Below are 15,438 nucleotides of genomic sequence, written 5' to 3' on the forward strand. Positions count from 1 at the left end.
TTCTCACTTCTGATGATAATATTTTTGGTTTAGGTATTGTTGCTTTCTGGCTTGAAGCTTATCTACAAAAGCAGTTCAATAAGGAGAGATCATGTGGAAAAACCGAACATGATTTATTGAGATACAGAAATAAATGTAACTGTTAGGCAGTTAGACTCCAATGACCCATCATAGCAGAAGAAATCTCAGCAGTGACAGGATTTTGCATAAGCCACACCCCAGAGTCAAAATGCTGGTAGTGATGAAGATGGAGGCTGGGACAGGGTTCTGAGTGACCACGGTGAGGAGGAGAAAGGAGAGGAGGCGGGCTGCATAGCTGAGGATCTGAAACACAGAATGGTAGAAGCAGAAGAGCAACAGATTTAAAGCATGCAGAGTGGAGGCTGGCAAGAGCATGACTGGAATAAAGTAATGATGTCAGTACTGAGTTTGTGCTGGAAAATGAATAGATATAAACTAACAGCCACCAGGAAGCAGACAGATGACTTATTACAGACATGCCTTGTTTAAATTATGTATAAGCATCATTTTCTATGTCATCAGAATGTATCTGTATTATAGTTTTAGCTTTAGTCTTTTTATTAAAAGTTGGATGTCTGCATAATTGTAGACTATATGTCTGGTATGTATCATCTCAAGACTGTCATGATACAGTCTGAGTTATGACAGTATAGGTACGTAATGCAGAAAAATTGCTCCACAGGCCATAACACTATATAATCTAAATAAAATGATAATGAAATAAAAATTAAAAGCAAAGTGAAAAATAAATGTTATCCACAATAAGTAAATTGAAAATGGTGTTTAACTTTTGATAATGTAACACAACCTTTGTCCCAACCAGGACTCGAACCCGCGCTCAGACAGTTCAGTGTAAAAAAAACCCAATTTTTTTCCAATGCCCGAAAAGCTGCGATTTGATTGGCTGTTTCTCCGTTACACCTATACGCGAGGAGAACAACTGAGATAATCCATCCAAAATACGAGGTTAGTCATTCATATACTGCTGCATGGGCTGGGCTGTAGTTACATCCTAAGGTTTTAAAAACTGAGCTTAAATAAATGATTAGCGGTAATAAAAGCCGAGGGAGGTCAACAGGGATCACTGACAGTCAGTGATCCCTGTTGACCTCCCTTTCTTTTGAGATCAAATAGAAGAAAATACATAACATTAAACATGTTAACAACACAAAAGCCATATTAAACGCAGACTACTTTAGACCCGGAAGTAGGATTCGTGGCGTCATCACTGAACAACCGGATATGAATGGAGCTCACCGCAGTGTAATTTACAGTTAATTTATGGTCATTTACTGTCAGGGGTGGAAGTAATGAATTACAAATACTCACGTTACTGTAATTAAGTAGATTTTTTGGGTACTTGTACTTTTATGAGTAATTTTTCAAGTGTGTAATTTTACTCATACTTGAGTACAACTTACACCATGTAATCTACTGAGTACGCCCACAATTTGAATTAATATTCAAACCTTTCGTCTGCATTTTTGCAGCCAATAAAGCCGTGCAATCCCGACCGGCCAATTTAAGACGTAAGCAAAGAATAAACTCTGATGCAGCAGCAGGCACAGGTGTCTGGAGGTGCTACATGGTGGAGTACAAACTACTTTATAGACGGAAGATGTGGAGACAAAGAAGCCAAAATGGAGACAGAGGACAACTGTCAACCATGAAAACGACGTAGAAAAGACGGAGGACGTGTGCCCGTGGCCATACCTGGAGGAATTTTTCATGTGCAGAGGGAGAAAAGGAGACAGCGTCCAGATGCAGTGCAAACTTTGTTTGACCTCTACAGTCATTTCAGCTTACAAGACTTCAGCGTCTAATCTAAAAAAAAAAAAACACATTGAGGTAAGAGGTTTTACAACTATACGTGTACAATATTGCCTTCTTATTTTTCATGTGTGTTAAGGTTATTAGTTTGGCTGAGATATTGTCACCGCCATTGGTTAGCCTGATATTAAAATAAGACGGAGCTAGCTAATGTGCGTGTGTGCATGCATAATTGAGCTAAATTCGTAGGAATGTTTTAGCTTATTATTTGGATAACCACCGTCATTACAATAAATTAAATTTGTAGTCATTTAAAACTCACAGGCCTACAATCAGCTGGCCTATATAAAAAACAAAAACAAAATTTGAACACAGTGCTGAGCTCCATCTCAAATTAATCTTCCAGCTCTCAGCTGACATGTACCAGAGCCCGCTTGATGGATCAGTTGATCAGGATCATTGGCCTGATATAGGTCTATCATAGTGACGTGGCTCTTAATCAGTAGGGTTATATGTTTCCCAATATGATATATTTTTTTAAAGAACATAATGTGGATTGTTTTTATTTGTTAGCTGTATGGGCAGCATTTTTGTGTATGTGATCCCTTTCCTTAAATTACATTTGCTATATACACATATTTTGCTCTCTTAGTATTTTTAGAACCTGACTAATACTGAAAACTTTAGGGTGATACTGATAAAAAGGACTTAAAAATTTAGATACTGATACATTGGTCGATACTCTTTTTACAGATAGTATACAGATTACAGAACTTGGAATGTATACAGAAATTCATGTTTTTCGCAATGATCGTTCAAAATTGGTTTACATTTGTAAATAAATACAGCAATATATCTGCAAGATTTGACCAAATTCACCACTCTTTTATACTATGCTAAACAATCAAAGATTAGCTCATGTCTAGTTGAATGATGTTTTAAAAATGTTTTCCTGTAGTGTTAATCACAGTGATGTTATGAAGTAATGTATGAACCTGACGTATGATAATATTTATCTCTACAGAGGAAACATCCATCGAAGATTGAGCAGTACAATATCACTGTGGCATCAACATCTCGTCAGCGAAAGGCCACAGCCACACCAAACAAGCTCTCAGCAAATACACAAGCCAAGTTACCAGACCTGATGTTGAGAGCTGCAAACAAACATGTTCCACAAGCAACTGTTGACATGCTTGTCATCAATTTCATATGTGAGGGTCTACAGCCATTTGCAGTGGTAGAACAGCCATCTTTCAAAGAATTGGTTACCACATTACAACCTCAAGCCAAAGTCCTCTCCAGACCCACTGTCCGTGCCAGAATCTGTGAAGCTGCTGATCACATGGAGATGACTTTGGTTGCAGCATTGGATAAAGTCAAATTTGTTGCTACCACTACTGATTGTTGGTCAGCTCATCAGAAAAGTTACCTTGGAGTCACATGCCATTGGAGGAAGAGTCCCTGGAAAGAAGATGCAGCACCAGCATGCAAAAGATTGAGAGGGTCTCACACATTTGACATGCTTGCTGGTGCGCTTGATGATATCCATTGCCAATACAAGATTAGAGGCAAAGTTGTAAGAACCACAACTGATATGTGGAAGGCCTTGACAAAGTTGGATCCACTGTTTGGGGCACAAAATGATGCAGATGAAGCTGAAGATGAAACAGACCCAGAAACTATTGACCTGACTGACCATATTGACTACCATGAGGCAAGTGCAATTCTTGATGAAGACTCTGGTTTGGAGTATCAACTCCCGTCTCATCAGCGATGTGCATGTCACCTGCTAAACCTTGTGGCAACATCTGATGCTGCCCTAGCAGAGAGCATGAAGGAAACCTACGAGAGGCTCTCCCGTGCATGCTTTGCAAAATGCCAGGCCATTTGGAACAAAACTCATTTGGCTAATGAAGTGGTAGAGGACAAGTGTGAACTACAGATCATTCGTCCCAATGCAACACAATGGAATTCAACCTACCTTGCCATTGAAAGGATAATACGCATCATTGATGAGAAGGGGGAAAATGCCATCAGGAGCATTTGTGAGGAGTTCAAGGTGAAAATGTGAGTAAAATTGGACACCTACCAATATGGTTGCAAATCTTGTGAATTTTCCTTAATGGATGGTTAAAAACGTGAGCAGACTCTTAATATTAAATCAGAAGATCCCTGTTATAGTCATGGTGGGTTTTGTTGTTGTGTCTTACAGGTTGAGTCCTGCAGAAGTTGCATTCCTTAGGGAGTACTGTACCACCATGAAGCCACTGGTGAAAGCTTCAAACATTCTTCAGTCTGAGTCCACTTCCTTTATGGGATGGCTCCTGCCAGTAATCCAACAACTACTGTTCAAACTTAGCAGGCTGGAGACATCAAGCAAGACATGCGTGCCACTCATCAGAGTCCTGCAAAATGGCCTTCAAAAGCGTTTTGGAGCGATGATGGAGGATCCAGAGTTGGCTGCAGCTGCAGTCCTCTTACCCAAGTTCAAGACTTCCTGGACTGACAGAGCAGATGTAACAGAGGCTGGTAAGGATTCATGTGATCCCATTTTTGTGTATTTTTACATTTGAACACATGCTTAAGTGAGTATTTCACCTAATACATTGTAAGTTATTGATGGTCTGTCCCGAATACTAAACAGTCCTTTTTGAGAATTTGCCGTTTTTAAATTTGTGTTCAGGAATAATCACTGAAATGTAAATAACAAAATTGTGTTATCTACTTGCAATTACAGCCTTGACATACATCAAACAACATCTTGAAACGACAGAGCATGAGAGTGAGGATCAGCAAAGAGAGTCATCTGATGAAGATGAATTCTTCTCCAGACCAATCTCCAGAAGGCTGCAAAGTGCAGTTGAGCTTGATGGTTACCTTGCTTGTGCCACAGACACCATGGAGCTGCTGCACTCCTTCTCAGGTATCAAAAACCTCTCTCTTAAACTGAACACAGCTCTGCCTGCTTCTGCTGCGTGTGAACGACTTTTTAGCTGTGCTGGTCTACTCTTCACAGCCAAACGAAGTCGGATTGCCTCTGTTAATTTAGAAAACCAGCTCTTGCTGAAACTGAACAAAAGGTTCAGAAAGTAAAGTGTGCTTGAATGTCCAGCTTGAATGAAAAAAAAATACACAAAGCTGGAGTTCTTCTGTGTCTTTACGTGGCCAGCTGCCTCTTCTTCTCCCATTCTCTCTCCCTCTCCTGTTGCTACTTAAATGATGAAACTGATCAATGATCAGCTGATCGCTTTTCTCTCTTGTTTGTTTATCGTGCATTTCGAGCCAGAAAGAGGAAACCAGCGGTGGTCGCTCTAAACAACAGCAGCAGGTTAAAACTTGATCAGCTGCTATTAGAATTTATTTAATATTACTTTCTAGTATCAGCTGATGTTGGCTGGAGCCACAGCTGTAACAGCTGCTGGTCATGATATCGGTTTGGATATATGGTGAGAGGGAAACGTGAAGATGAAACCAGGAGATGTCCTTACTGAATCATCAGAGCTGAACAGGTGATGGAGAAACAGGTTTACCTTTTAGGTGACATGAATAAGTTGAAGGGAAGTTATGAACTGTTTCTAAGAGACAAATAACATCAGGATCCTTTTTTACTGACAGCTGGTAACTGTGCAGGGACGGGTCTAGCAAAGTTTTGCAAGGGGGCAGGTAACCATATACATGCACTGTTTATAAGATTGGGGAAACCTGCAGTCAGCTGAGACTGAAGAAGTCAATTGGATGAGTGACGAAACGTTTTTCCCACAAAACGTAAAGTCCAGATGAACAGAATCAACTTTTGGAGATACTATATAGCTCATGCTAATATCACATCTTCACATTTTTCTTTTTAGAGGTAACAATAACTTTGCATTCTCGCTACTCACCATGCTCTAAAACAGGTATATGTTAGCAATGACATCATTTAACAAATGTTTTTAAAATTCTAGCCGTGCTAATTAGCCTTAGGATTGGTTGAGGTCTGTGCAAGCCTTTGGAACAAAATCAGTCTTTTAAAGCTCACTATTTTCCAGGTGAGCCTATAGCACATTTGTTAAAGTCAGTCCGGATTGTACAGCTTCTAATCAGAAACAATTAAAGTTTGTTTCTTTTTTTTGTGGTTTTTTTTTTTGTGCTCATCAATCTTTTTCTGTAAGTAGTTACCGAAATACAGTCAACCTTTCTTCATTTTCCTAAGTGTGTGTGTGTGTATATATATATATATATATATATATATATATATATATATATATATATATATATATATATATATATATATATATATATATATATATATATATATATATATATATATATATATATATATATATATATATATATATAAAACAAAAAAAAAACAAACCACAACGCCCCCCAGTCCCACACAGATCAACACAACCATCAAACATATTAGAGGAATATAACAGTAACAAAAGTAGATTTAAACAGGCAATACCTCTAGACTAGCAAAATAAGAGATAAAGGGTTGCCACTTGTGAAAAAAATTTGGCTGTGCAACCTCTCAACGTATATTTAATTTTTTCAAGTTTTAAAAAAAACATGACATCTTCAAGCCACCGGGAAACAGTAGGATACTTAACAGACTTCCAATGGAACAATATTAGACGTCTCGCTAATAGGGATGTGAAGGCTATAATATCCTTTTGTGTGGAATCAAGTGTAAGTGAGCGAACAGGAATCCCAAATACAGCAATCAGAGGACAAGGATGAAGAGTTACCCCAAGAACAGTTGACATAATAGCAAAATACCCTGTCCAGAAACCTTGTAGTTCAGGACACAGAAAAAACATGTGGCTAAGGTACGACCAGTACTTTTAACATTTTATCAATTATTTACCAAATTAAAAAACAACATGTGGTAACTTATTTTTAATTTTGCTGCATACAAGTTGAATGAATGCTTACTGGATCTAGAACACCATTTAGATCATAACAGCTCCTGATCAGGATGAATTTCATTTTCAAATCAAATTTCATGTCGCAGTTTCACACTTTTGTAACATATTATTTCAAAGCTTGCTTATGGGCTTGTTTTGGAGCAGACCAACAGTCAGGCTCGTCTTCACCCTTACTGTCAGACTCTGAATTGATGGTTCTGCTATATCTCACCTGGCTGAGTGGGGACACATGTACTAAACGTTAGAGTTCCCACTGCAGGAGCTTGGGTTTGAGTCTGCCCTCGACCGTTTCCTGTGTGCCATACCGCCTCACTCTCTCCCCACCTTCCTGCCTCATGTTCTGAAATCTCTTCCTCTCCATCAACTTTGAGTTTCTTTGAGTGGAGCTTCTTTTGCAGCTGTGACAAAATATAGAATGGTTTCTGCAACCAGGGGAGTAAAATGTGCTGCAGTGTGAGGGCGCACAGGTGTAGGTGTGGAATTTTACATATAAATATTATAGTTTACTTCATGCACAAGAAATGTAAACATTTAATCTAACCCACTTTTCATCAACTACATAACCTTTATTGGAGAGTACATTCATAAATTGTGTGTATCACACACACAAACACACATCCACTAAACTCTCTCGTTTTATATCTCTCCCTCTCTCTTGTGAATGATGGGAGTTTGGTGGACTGTGTGGTTTGTCTGGCTGAAAGTTGTGTTTTTTTTTATGTGTGGTGTGTTGTGAGGCTGATTATGAGTTAGTGTAATTGTGTATGGTGTTGTTAGTGTAGTTTATGTGGCGTTAGTGGTTTTTCCTGGATGCAGAGCAGGTCAGTATGCCGTGGACTTTTACACCACCATGTTAGGGATGGAGTAAAGTAATAAAGCTTGAGTGGAGAAGCTGCTGCAGGGGCTTCCTCAGCTGAGCTCTGAGGACAGAGCTGTCCTGGATGCTAACTTTTCTTTGGAGGAGATTAGTGCTGCTGCTGGTCAGCTGGCTCCTGCACAGGGTGGGCTGCCTGCAGACTTCTGTAAAAGACTGTTACTGGCATCGAGCCATCATGTGGGGCTCTCTCTTCTCCCTAAAAAACAGAGATTTGTCTCTGCTTAGAAATGGAGACGTGGCTCTGTTATGCACAGATTACTAACTTCCTTCAAAAGTACTGGCCACCAGGCCGAAACACTTTGTGAAATGAATCACTCACAGGGATCAGTCGTACTGTGTACCACACAGCTCTAATGTGAACAAGAGTTTTCTCATGAGAGACTTGGTAGTTATTTGTAAATTGTACAGTTTGATGTTGGAATAATTTCTTTAGATTAAGAGAAAGTGTTTGATAGGATTGACAATCTTTTTTGTTTTTCCATTATGAGAAGTTTTGCTTTTTGGAGGTGGATTTTTGTCACTTTTGGGGCTGTTGTATCAGGCGGCTTTCTGTTTTGTAAAAGTGGATGATGGGCTGAGCTGCCCAGTATAAGTTTGGAGAGGATCTAACTGGAATGTCCTGTTTCTGGAATATATATTTATATTGGTATATTTGTTAGAATTTTTAATCTTTGTTGAATGTTTTAAGAGATAAATAAGCAAAGTTATCTAGATTTATGTTGCCAGGTTTATGTCGGAGGCCTCTGCTGGTGTTGTCATTGTTTTTCTGTTTTCATTACAGATCAGAGTGATGTGGACTTTCTCAAAAGATGTTTAGATTTGTATGAGAACCTTCAGCAAAGGTGAGCTGGTGAAAAAATATGGTGTAACAGGTTTGTTGGTGGTCATATAGAGACTTTTTTTTTTTTTTAGGAAAAGAAGAGTCTCGGAGGTTGCCATGGAGACGGTCTGTGTCAGACTGTCTAAACCAAAAATGGATGCTGTACATACACTGATAAATGTCATTTCAGGAGTGGCCAGATTGAAATCCAGAGAAAACTATGCTAGAGGTGAAAGGTCAAACATTGGTCATCATGTTGAGATTTTTTTTAATACCACAGACTGACAAAGAAAACTGAAATTTGTGAATTTTAAAGGTGTGCAAGATGTGCTGTGTTCAGTCGCAGGGCCTTGCCCTTTTATTTCATTTGTCTTTGGTTTCGAGTTTTTATTTGTGCTCTTGTAATTATTTTGTGATAAAACTTTTTCTATTTTGAGATCAAGATTCAAGTGGAAATCTTTGTGTGTCTGTCTCTCCCTTGGTTTCTGTAGAGGTACAGTGTGGGGGCGCCTGGATAAATGTTAAACAGAAGCTAGATGTAGTGTTCCTCCACTGTCCGTTAAGGATATGAGGAAAAGAAATGGTCAAGAACAAAGTGTATGGTGTATTTATAAAAGAAAATGGCTTTTAAATTGTATACCAAAACGACCACCAGAAAGTCAACTACAACTTGTTACATAATCATCATGATTGTTGTATCAGTTTAACAGTTTATGGGTTGACTTCTTTCGGTTCATTCACTGTTTACATCATGAAGGAAAAAGAAGGCAACAGGCTGAGAAATGAAGCTGTTGTGTGTCTTTGTGGCCACACGGGGGCAGTGCTGCATAAATAGTAGAATCTCTTCCTGGACACTTTTTCTGGACCTCTTTTTAAATGACTAATAAAGACAACAACAAAATGAATTACATCAGGATCTGATATGGTTGTCTTTTTTTGTTGAGCTTTATATATTTCAGAATGCCTAGAGTTTGTTTGTTTCCCATGTTTTGTGATACAGAACATCTCCTCTCAGACGGCTGTTGTCTCATAATGGGTCATTACCTGGTCTGATGGGGTGTTTGTTCCATTTATAAATCAAGTGATTGATTTGTGAAATGAGAGATGGCCTCTGACCTGCTGACTGGTGTCTGATCTTCTCTGCTCCCCTCAAATTTGACAACTACTCGGCTAATGTGATGGTGGACAGGAAGTCACTAAACCTGGGACTCTGGAAACACATTTCTAGGGATAAAAAGTTAATGTAGATCGTTTCAGGAGATAAATATTAAATGATCGATTTGGCGATTATACTAATATAGTAAGAAAAGAATGTATGAAGAAAAGATTTTTTATCTATACACTTAAGCAACGACCAGAGTCTTAGAATTGCGCTTTCACCAGGTTTTACTTGACTGAACAACAGAACTTCTCTGTCTCCTTTATAAGGGGTCACATCCTGAGTTACACAATGAGTCTTTCAAATGTGTGCGCTAACCCACTGCATGTGTAGTCGTGCTGAGACCGCGTGGTCTTATTTTTATTACCCCTTGATTCAGCTGTGACCTGCTTATCAAGTCTTTTTACAAGTACATCATAATTATCTGCTCTCATGCAGACATAAGTTGAGCAATGGTTTAACAAACTTTCCCATCAAAAACATGAAGGTTTAGCTTTAAGCTTATTTGTCCAAACAACAAAGGATAAACTGCCAGCACCTGGACTGAAACAGAACATAGTAGTGTTGGATGTAAGTAAAGGAAATACAAGTATAACTGTGACTATGGAACAAATCTCCTTCAATGTTAAACCTTAATGTTAACCTGATTGTGTTTATTAGAAAAATCAGCCATTACAGTGTCTGTGATTGCTTCACATAGTTAACTCTGGTTGTCTGTGGGTTTGTGTCAAACTTGGAGTGGAAAAAAAGCATAAAAACTGTGGAAGATGCAGACTGTGAAAGTCTAGTTTATTTCATGAATACAATTATTTTTTTTTACAGTCGCTAGAACAAAGTAGTGTACATTCATGATAAAGTAAATACCACAACACAACATGGACAGTAAGAAGTAAACTGAATTGTCTTAGAACTTATTATATTCTTTAAGCTTAAAAGCAACACCTAGGATTCGACTGTTTGTGTTTTAAACCTTTTATTCAAAACTAGTATGTGTCAACACTTCTTTCTCCCAGCAGCATTATTGAAGTGACACTTTAACGACACTTTACCTGCTGATGCTTCACATCACAATCTTTATGACGAAAAAGCTCAGATGTCTGTGCTGTCACTTGTTATGAAAATGGACAGAACCTGGGCTCAGGCTTCCTCTTCTTCTTTCCTTCCTCTTTAATAATAACCATAGATCAGTAAAATAGCCATATTTTTAAACAAATGATTGTGATGAAGAGAATTTTTTTTTTTCTAGTGTGCATGAACTCAAAATCTTTTAAGTTTAAATCTTTTTTGTTTACCAATAACTGGGGAAATCCAAACTTGATGTACCAGGTCAACTCAGCGAGCTCCTGTCTTGACCTCCCCTCTGCGCGCACACACACACACACACACAGTATCATCATAAATGCCATGATATCTTTCTTGTTCAAATAGTTTATTCACTTAACAAAGAGGTAGCTTGGAAACTCAGTAAGAAGGAGGAAAAATAGTTTAAGGACATTTTCTCAAATAAAGAGGATTTCATCATCTTTCTGTTCATAATGGGGCGATTGTGGCTCAAGAGTTGGGAGTTCGCCTTGTAACCGGAAGGTTGCCGGTTCGAGCCCCGGCTTGTACGGCCGCGGTCGTTGTGTCCTTGGGCAAGATACTTCCCCCGTTGCCTACTGGTGGCGCCAGTGTCCGGCAGCCTCGCCTCTGTCAGTGCGCCCCAGGGTGGCTGTGGCTACAATGTAGCTTGCCATCACCAGTGTGTGAATGGGTGGATGACTGGTTGTGTAAAGCGCTTTGGGGACCTTAGGGACTAGTAAAGCACTATACAAATACAGGCTAAATAAAAGAAGAGATACATCAGAAACAAATCAGTAGATCCAGAAATTATAGAGTCAAACTCTTTTCAGCTGTAGAGGTACACTTCATGCACTCCTTAGCGTACAGTTCAAATGCCTGTGTTAGGGTGCATTGTTTCAGTTTCATTAAGTCTTCTTGCAGTTACATGATAATTATTATGCTGGAGTGATCAAAGCTCATAAACATCTGAGTTACACAATGAGTCTTTCAAATGTGTGGAATATCCCAGCTGTAACCTTTGCTTTCAATTTGGTTAAATTTGGCATTCAGATCACAGACTAAACAACAAGTACAGTAGGTCTTCCACTCCACAATTAAAAATAGCAACACTCATGCAAGGCTTTATTCTCCATAGAGTCAACATAAAGCAACATTAAATAATGGATCTTTCATCTGAAAAAATTACAGTTTGTATAAATTTACACTGAAGACCAAAATACACACACATACATAAAACCCATAAATCACTAAAACCTATTAAAACACATGGAAAATTACCTCATTTGTTGTGCTATTCAAAAATGTGTATGTGTGTGTATTCAGGCCAAGTCATAAAGAAAGCAATAGAGGTCAATATACTTTATGTTCTACAGTCGCTGCAGATTAATGAATTATAGTGGAAACTTGAAGATCCTAGGTATAGTAGTTTGTGGGAAATAAATACAGTGAAGTGACCATTTAGCTCTTGTGGCATGAAACTGCTTAGTGCATTATTATTTGCTTTTCTACAATATGATATTTGTTTAATAATTGATTGATTTAGTGCATAAAATAGTTGATAAATAAAATGTTAAATATCTAATCTAAGGGAGTGTCTTTGACACATGCTGACTGCATTCTTCTTATAACCAGAACAGGAAGTGAGATCAGAGGAGAACAAGAGTGAGCAGTTTGGTGAAAGGAACAGGAAGGATGAAGAAGAGGTGAATATCCACACAGTTTAAAAGGAGACATCATGGCACAATAAGAGCACAAGCTCTAAGATGAAGACTGGTAATGATTAAAAACTGCACTAAATAGTATCATTCTGTGACTTCACACTTTAGGTAGTGCATAACATGTACCACTTTATATTAATTTTACTATATGTTTAAATAAATAAAAACAAATAACTTTAAAAGGTGCTGTTATTGAGTGAAAATTCAAAAGACTTCATGGCTGGGGAGAAAAAGGGAGAAAGATGGAGGAACACAGCACACATAAGAAACAGGTAAGAGTGGACATGAAGTCAAAGTCAGGGACATGTCCGATAATAAAGACCTTCCACCTGGCTACATATATGTCACTTCTGCTTTGCCCACATTCATCTATGGTGATCGCTCATAACTAAGCAGGGTGCTATGCTCTTATCAAACGATGATCCGAAACTGCTCTTAAAATAATTATTACAAGAATATATACATATTTTTTTTGTTATTTTTTTTAGTTGAATATAAAATGTTTGTGTGTGATTGTCAGTACAAAGAGGAAGCGCGGACAGAGAGACTGGAACTAACAGAGATCAGGTGGATTTTTCACAACATCTACATGCATTAAATGGATGCGTTGTGTGCTTTTCAGTAGCACTCTGCTATTAATGTGAATAATAGCATTTAGCAACATTCACATCACTGTAAACTTGAACAGGATGAATGCCACTATACTGATGTGACAGACTACAAATCTGTTCTCCACTCTCTGAATTGGTGTACACGAGTCTCTGTGCTGAGTCTGCACAACAAAGTGTTTGGGTTTGCATGAATTCAAAAGCTGTCATTTAAAATCAGCTCTATTACCAGTTTGCTTCTTGTGCAGGTACGTGGAGTCGCAGGGGGATTTTGAACTGTCTGTATTGTATAATGGTACTTTAAATACTTGATGATTTGGTGGACCTGCCTCTATGTGGTTAAGAGACTGAAACAATGCCGTGCAGGTTTCTCCTCTGATCTGCTTTTTCTTAAACTGTTTTTGAAATTTACTGTCAACATGACTGTGCCATTGCATCGGGTTTTAAACTAAAGTGACCACCGTAAAGCTGATGTATTATATTAAAATCTGTTATTCTTAGACACTGCTGTAGGTCATCCAAAAATTACATTTCTTTTGAAGGCAACACTAAAAGCATGACATTAAGACTGAGCTGAGCCCTCCTAAAGGTTTGATGCTGGAGTTGCCCCTGATTGAGTGCTTCTCACACATTTATGATTTTGAACAATTTACAGAAAATAATATCAACAGTAAGTACTTTTAAAGACTTAACATATAATAATAGTTGCTGAATTCATGCAAGTCAAATAACTGATTGATCAACTACAGAAACAAAATTGTACTTCATGCGTTTCATGAGCACAAATCTTCATCTGTAAAATAACAACTAAAGATGTCAGATAATTGTAGTGAAGTCAAATGTACCAATTTCCACTTAGAAGCAGCGGAGAAGAAGCCACAAATGTGATGGAAAGAGTAATAGAATAAACAGCATCACAATGATATATGGGAATATGACAGTAAATACTAAATATTAAACATTATTGTGCAGCACATAAGATCAACAGAACACAGTGTGCTTTGAGGTAGGAGCCAAAAAGGGTGTAGTTTGTGGGTGTGATCACCCATGTGTACACCTGTGAGCATGGATGCGCTTGTTTTTTTTAAAAAGGTTCCTTCATGTAATGATCTGCTAGAGGGTGTGGGGGGGGGCCACAGCCCCGTCCTCCAGGGCATGAAGCAGGTATGGAGGAGATCAAAACTCCAGACATCCAGAGGCCCCCAGAACACAAGAGACCAAGGAAGACCAACAGAGGGGCAGCCGCGCCACTGTCCCAGAAAGAGCTGAGGAGAGTCCCAGATGAGGGCTCACTCAGCAGCCGCGGAGCAGAAGCCAGGGGGAGTTGCAGTGACGCGCCCGTGAGCTCCGCCGGCAGCCAGCCGTGCCTGAGTGACCGAGCCCCAGGCCGAGAGGCCGGGGGCACCCCACCTCCGAAGTGGCCCGAGCGAGCCCCAGGCTCCAGGCCCCGATAAGCGGCCGCCAAGGAGTGAGCCGGTGTGTACCTGGACGCCCATCCCCGGACACAAAGAACCACCAACGCACCGATGTCTGAGGGAGTCCGCCACTGGCAGGGGAAGTGGTGGTAGGGGGAGATAGGCCTCCAAACCTTGGAGGGCCTGAGATGTCCCCAGAGAGGTGGCGCCTGACACCCAACCTGACATATAGACACAGAAATACAGGCACACACATATACAAACATCCATTCCCACCCTCATGCTCTCATATGCACTTACTCCACACTCAACCAACGTGGAGACAGACATAAAGAGACGCTGTACACACGATCACACTCCCCAAGCGTACCCTACAAACCGGGTCTAGGTACCCTTGCCCCTGGAGGGGGAACTGCACCCAGACCCAGGTGGTATTACCCTTTTCCCTGCGGTGGGGGGAGGCAGACCGCCCCGACTCCGCAGCAGCAGGGAGGCCCCACACCCCAGACCGCAGTCGGACGGCCAACTCCTCCTCCTAGCCCCCCCCGCTCCAGCAGGTCGCAGAGAATGGGGGTGAGAGAAGACTCCAAACCTCCCTCCACCCGCTCATTGTAGTGTTGATGCATGTGTGTTCTAAGGTGCATTTAAAACCCAGGAGGGCATGGAGCTACCTGCCAGAGAGCAGCAGGTAAGCGCATGGTCCCTCCTGCTAGCCCTCAATGTCTACCGGTATGTGTATTTAACCTTGAGAGCACTTTGTTACTAGCGGCCTGTCACAAAAACACATTTTGTATAGTGTTTTTTTTTATTATCTTGTTAATAAAATGTATACAAATGTGTGTGATTAATCACAATGTGTTAGTGTGTAATCACCCTGAGACATGCATGCCTGTCTGTAAGAGTCAGATCTAAAGCCACTTGTGATTTGGAGATGCAGCCTGCAGATTCTGTCCAGATTATCCCAGCTCTCTTCACTATATATCCAGGCTTCACTTATCAAATGTGTAAAATTCAAGGCTGGTCCTTAAAAGTTGCCAACAATGCAAAAACTGCATAGCCACACAAGTCCCAG

The 15,438-nt window shown here is 39.8% G+C and overlaps 1 protein-coding gene and 1 long non-coding RNA gene across 6 annotated transcripts; both read left to right on the forward strand.

The window, feature by feature from the left end:
- The first annotated feature begins 964 nt into the window (after positions 1 to 964).
- Positions 965 to 3,130, forward strand: LOC309715173. The gene is made up of 3 exons (XR_014279161.1): positions 965 to 1,038; positions 1,521 to 1,869; positions 2,816 to 3,130. It is a non-coding gene; the product is annotated as an uncharacterized lncRNA (long non-coding RNA).
- Positions 3,131 to 3,273: 143 nt separating this feature from the next.
- On the forward strand, positions 3,274 to 14,458 carry LOC309715172 (uncharacterized protein). Of its 5 annotated transcripts, none has more exons than XM_082548051.1 (5): positions 3,274 to 3,861; positions 4,007 to 4,323; positions 4,532 to 4,717; positions 12,258 to 12,328; positions 13,811 to 14,458. In XM_082548051.1, the coding sequence occupies exons 1-5, from the start codon at positions 3,314 to 3,316 to the stop codon at positions 13,907 to 13,909; spliced, it is 1,221 nt and encodes a 406-aa protein (XP_082404177.1). In that variant the 5' UTR covers positions 3,274 to 3,313; the 3' UTR covers positions 13,910 to 14,458. The 5 variants fall into 5 exon arrangements, with proteins under 5 accessions (XP_082404177.1, XP_082404176.1, XP_082404178.1 ...); XM_082548050.1 differs by lacking the exons at positions 12,258 to 12,328; positions 13,811 to 14,458 and adding exons at positions 8,366 to 8,426; positions 8,497 to 8,848; XM_082548052.1 differs by lacking the exon at positions 13,811 to 14,458 and having other exon boundaries at positions 12,258 to 13,539.
- The last annotated feature ends 980 nt before the right edge of the window (positions 14,459 to 15,438 follow it).

The sequence above is a fragment of the Aulonocara stuartgranti genome, assembly GCF_965226115.1.
Source record: "Aulonocara stuartgranti genome assembly, chromosome: 10".
Lineage (NCBI taxonomy): Eukaryota > Metazoa > Chordata > Actinopteri > Cichliformes > Cichlidae > Aulonocara > Aulonocara stuartgranti.

What these genes read in the sequence shown, in the direction of transcription:
- LOC309715172 (XM_082548050.1), top strand. Translation starts at nt 3,314, where the DNA reads ATGCTTGCTGGTGCGCTTGATGATATCCATTGCCAATACAAGATTAGA. An exon ending in GAGGAGTTCAAGGTGAAAAT is followed by an intron (nt 3,862 to 4,006) that starts GTGAGTAAAATT and finishes TGTGTCTTACAG; the next exon opens with GTTGAGTCCTGCAGAAGTTG. An exon ending in GCTGCTGCACTCCTTCTCAG is followed by an intron (nt 4,718 to 8,365) that starts GTATCAAAAACC and finishes TTTTCATTACAG; the next exon opens with ATCAGAGTGATGTGGACTTT.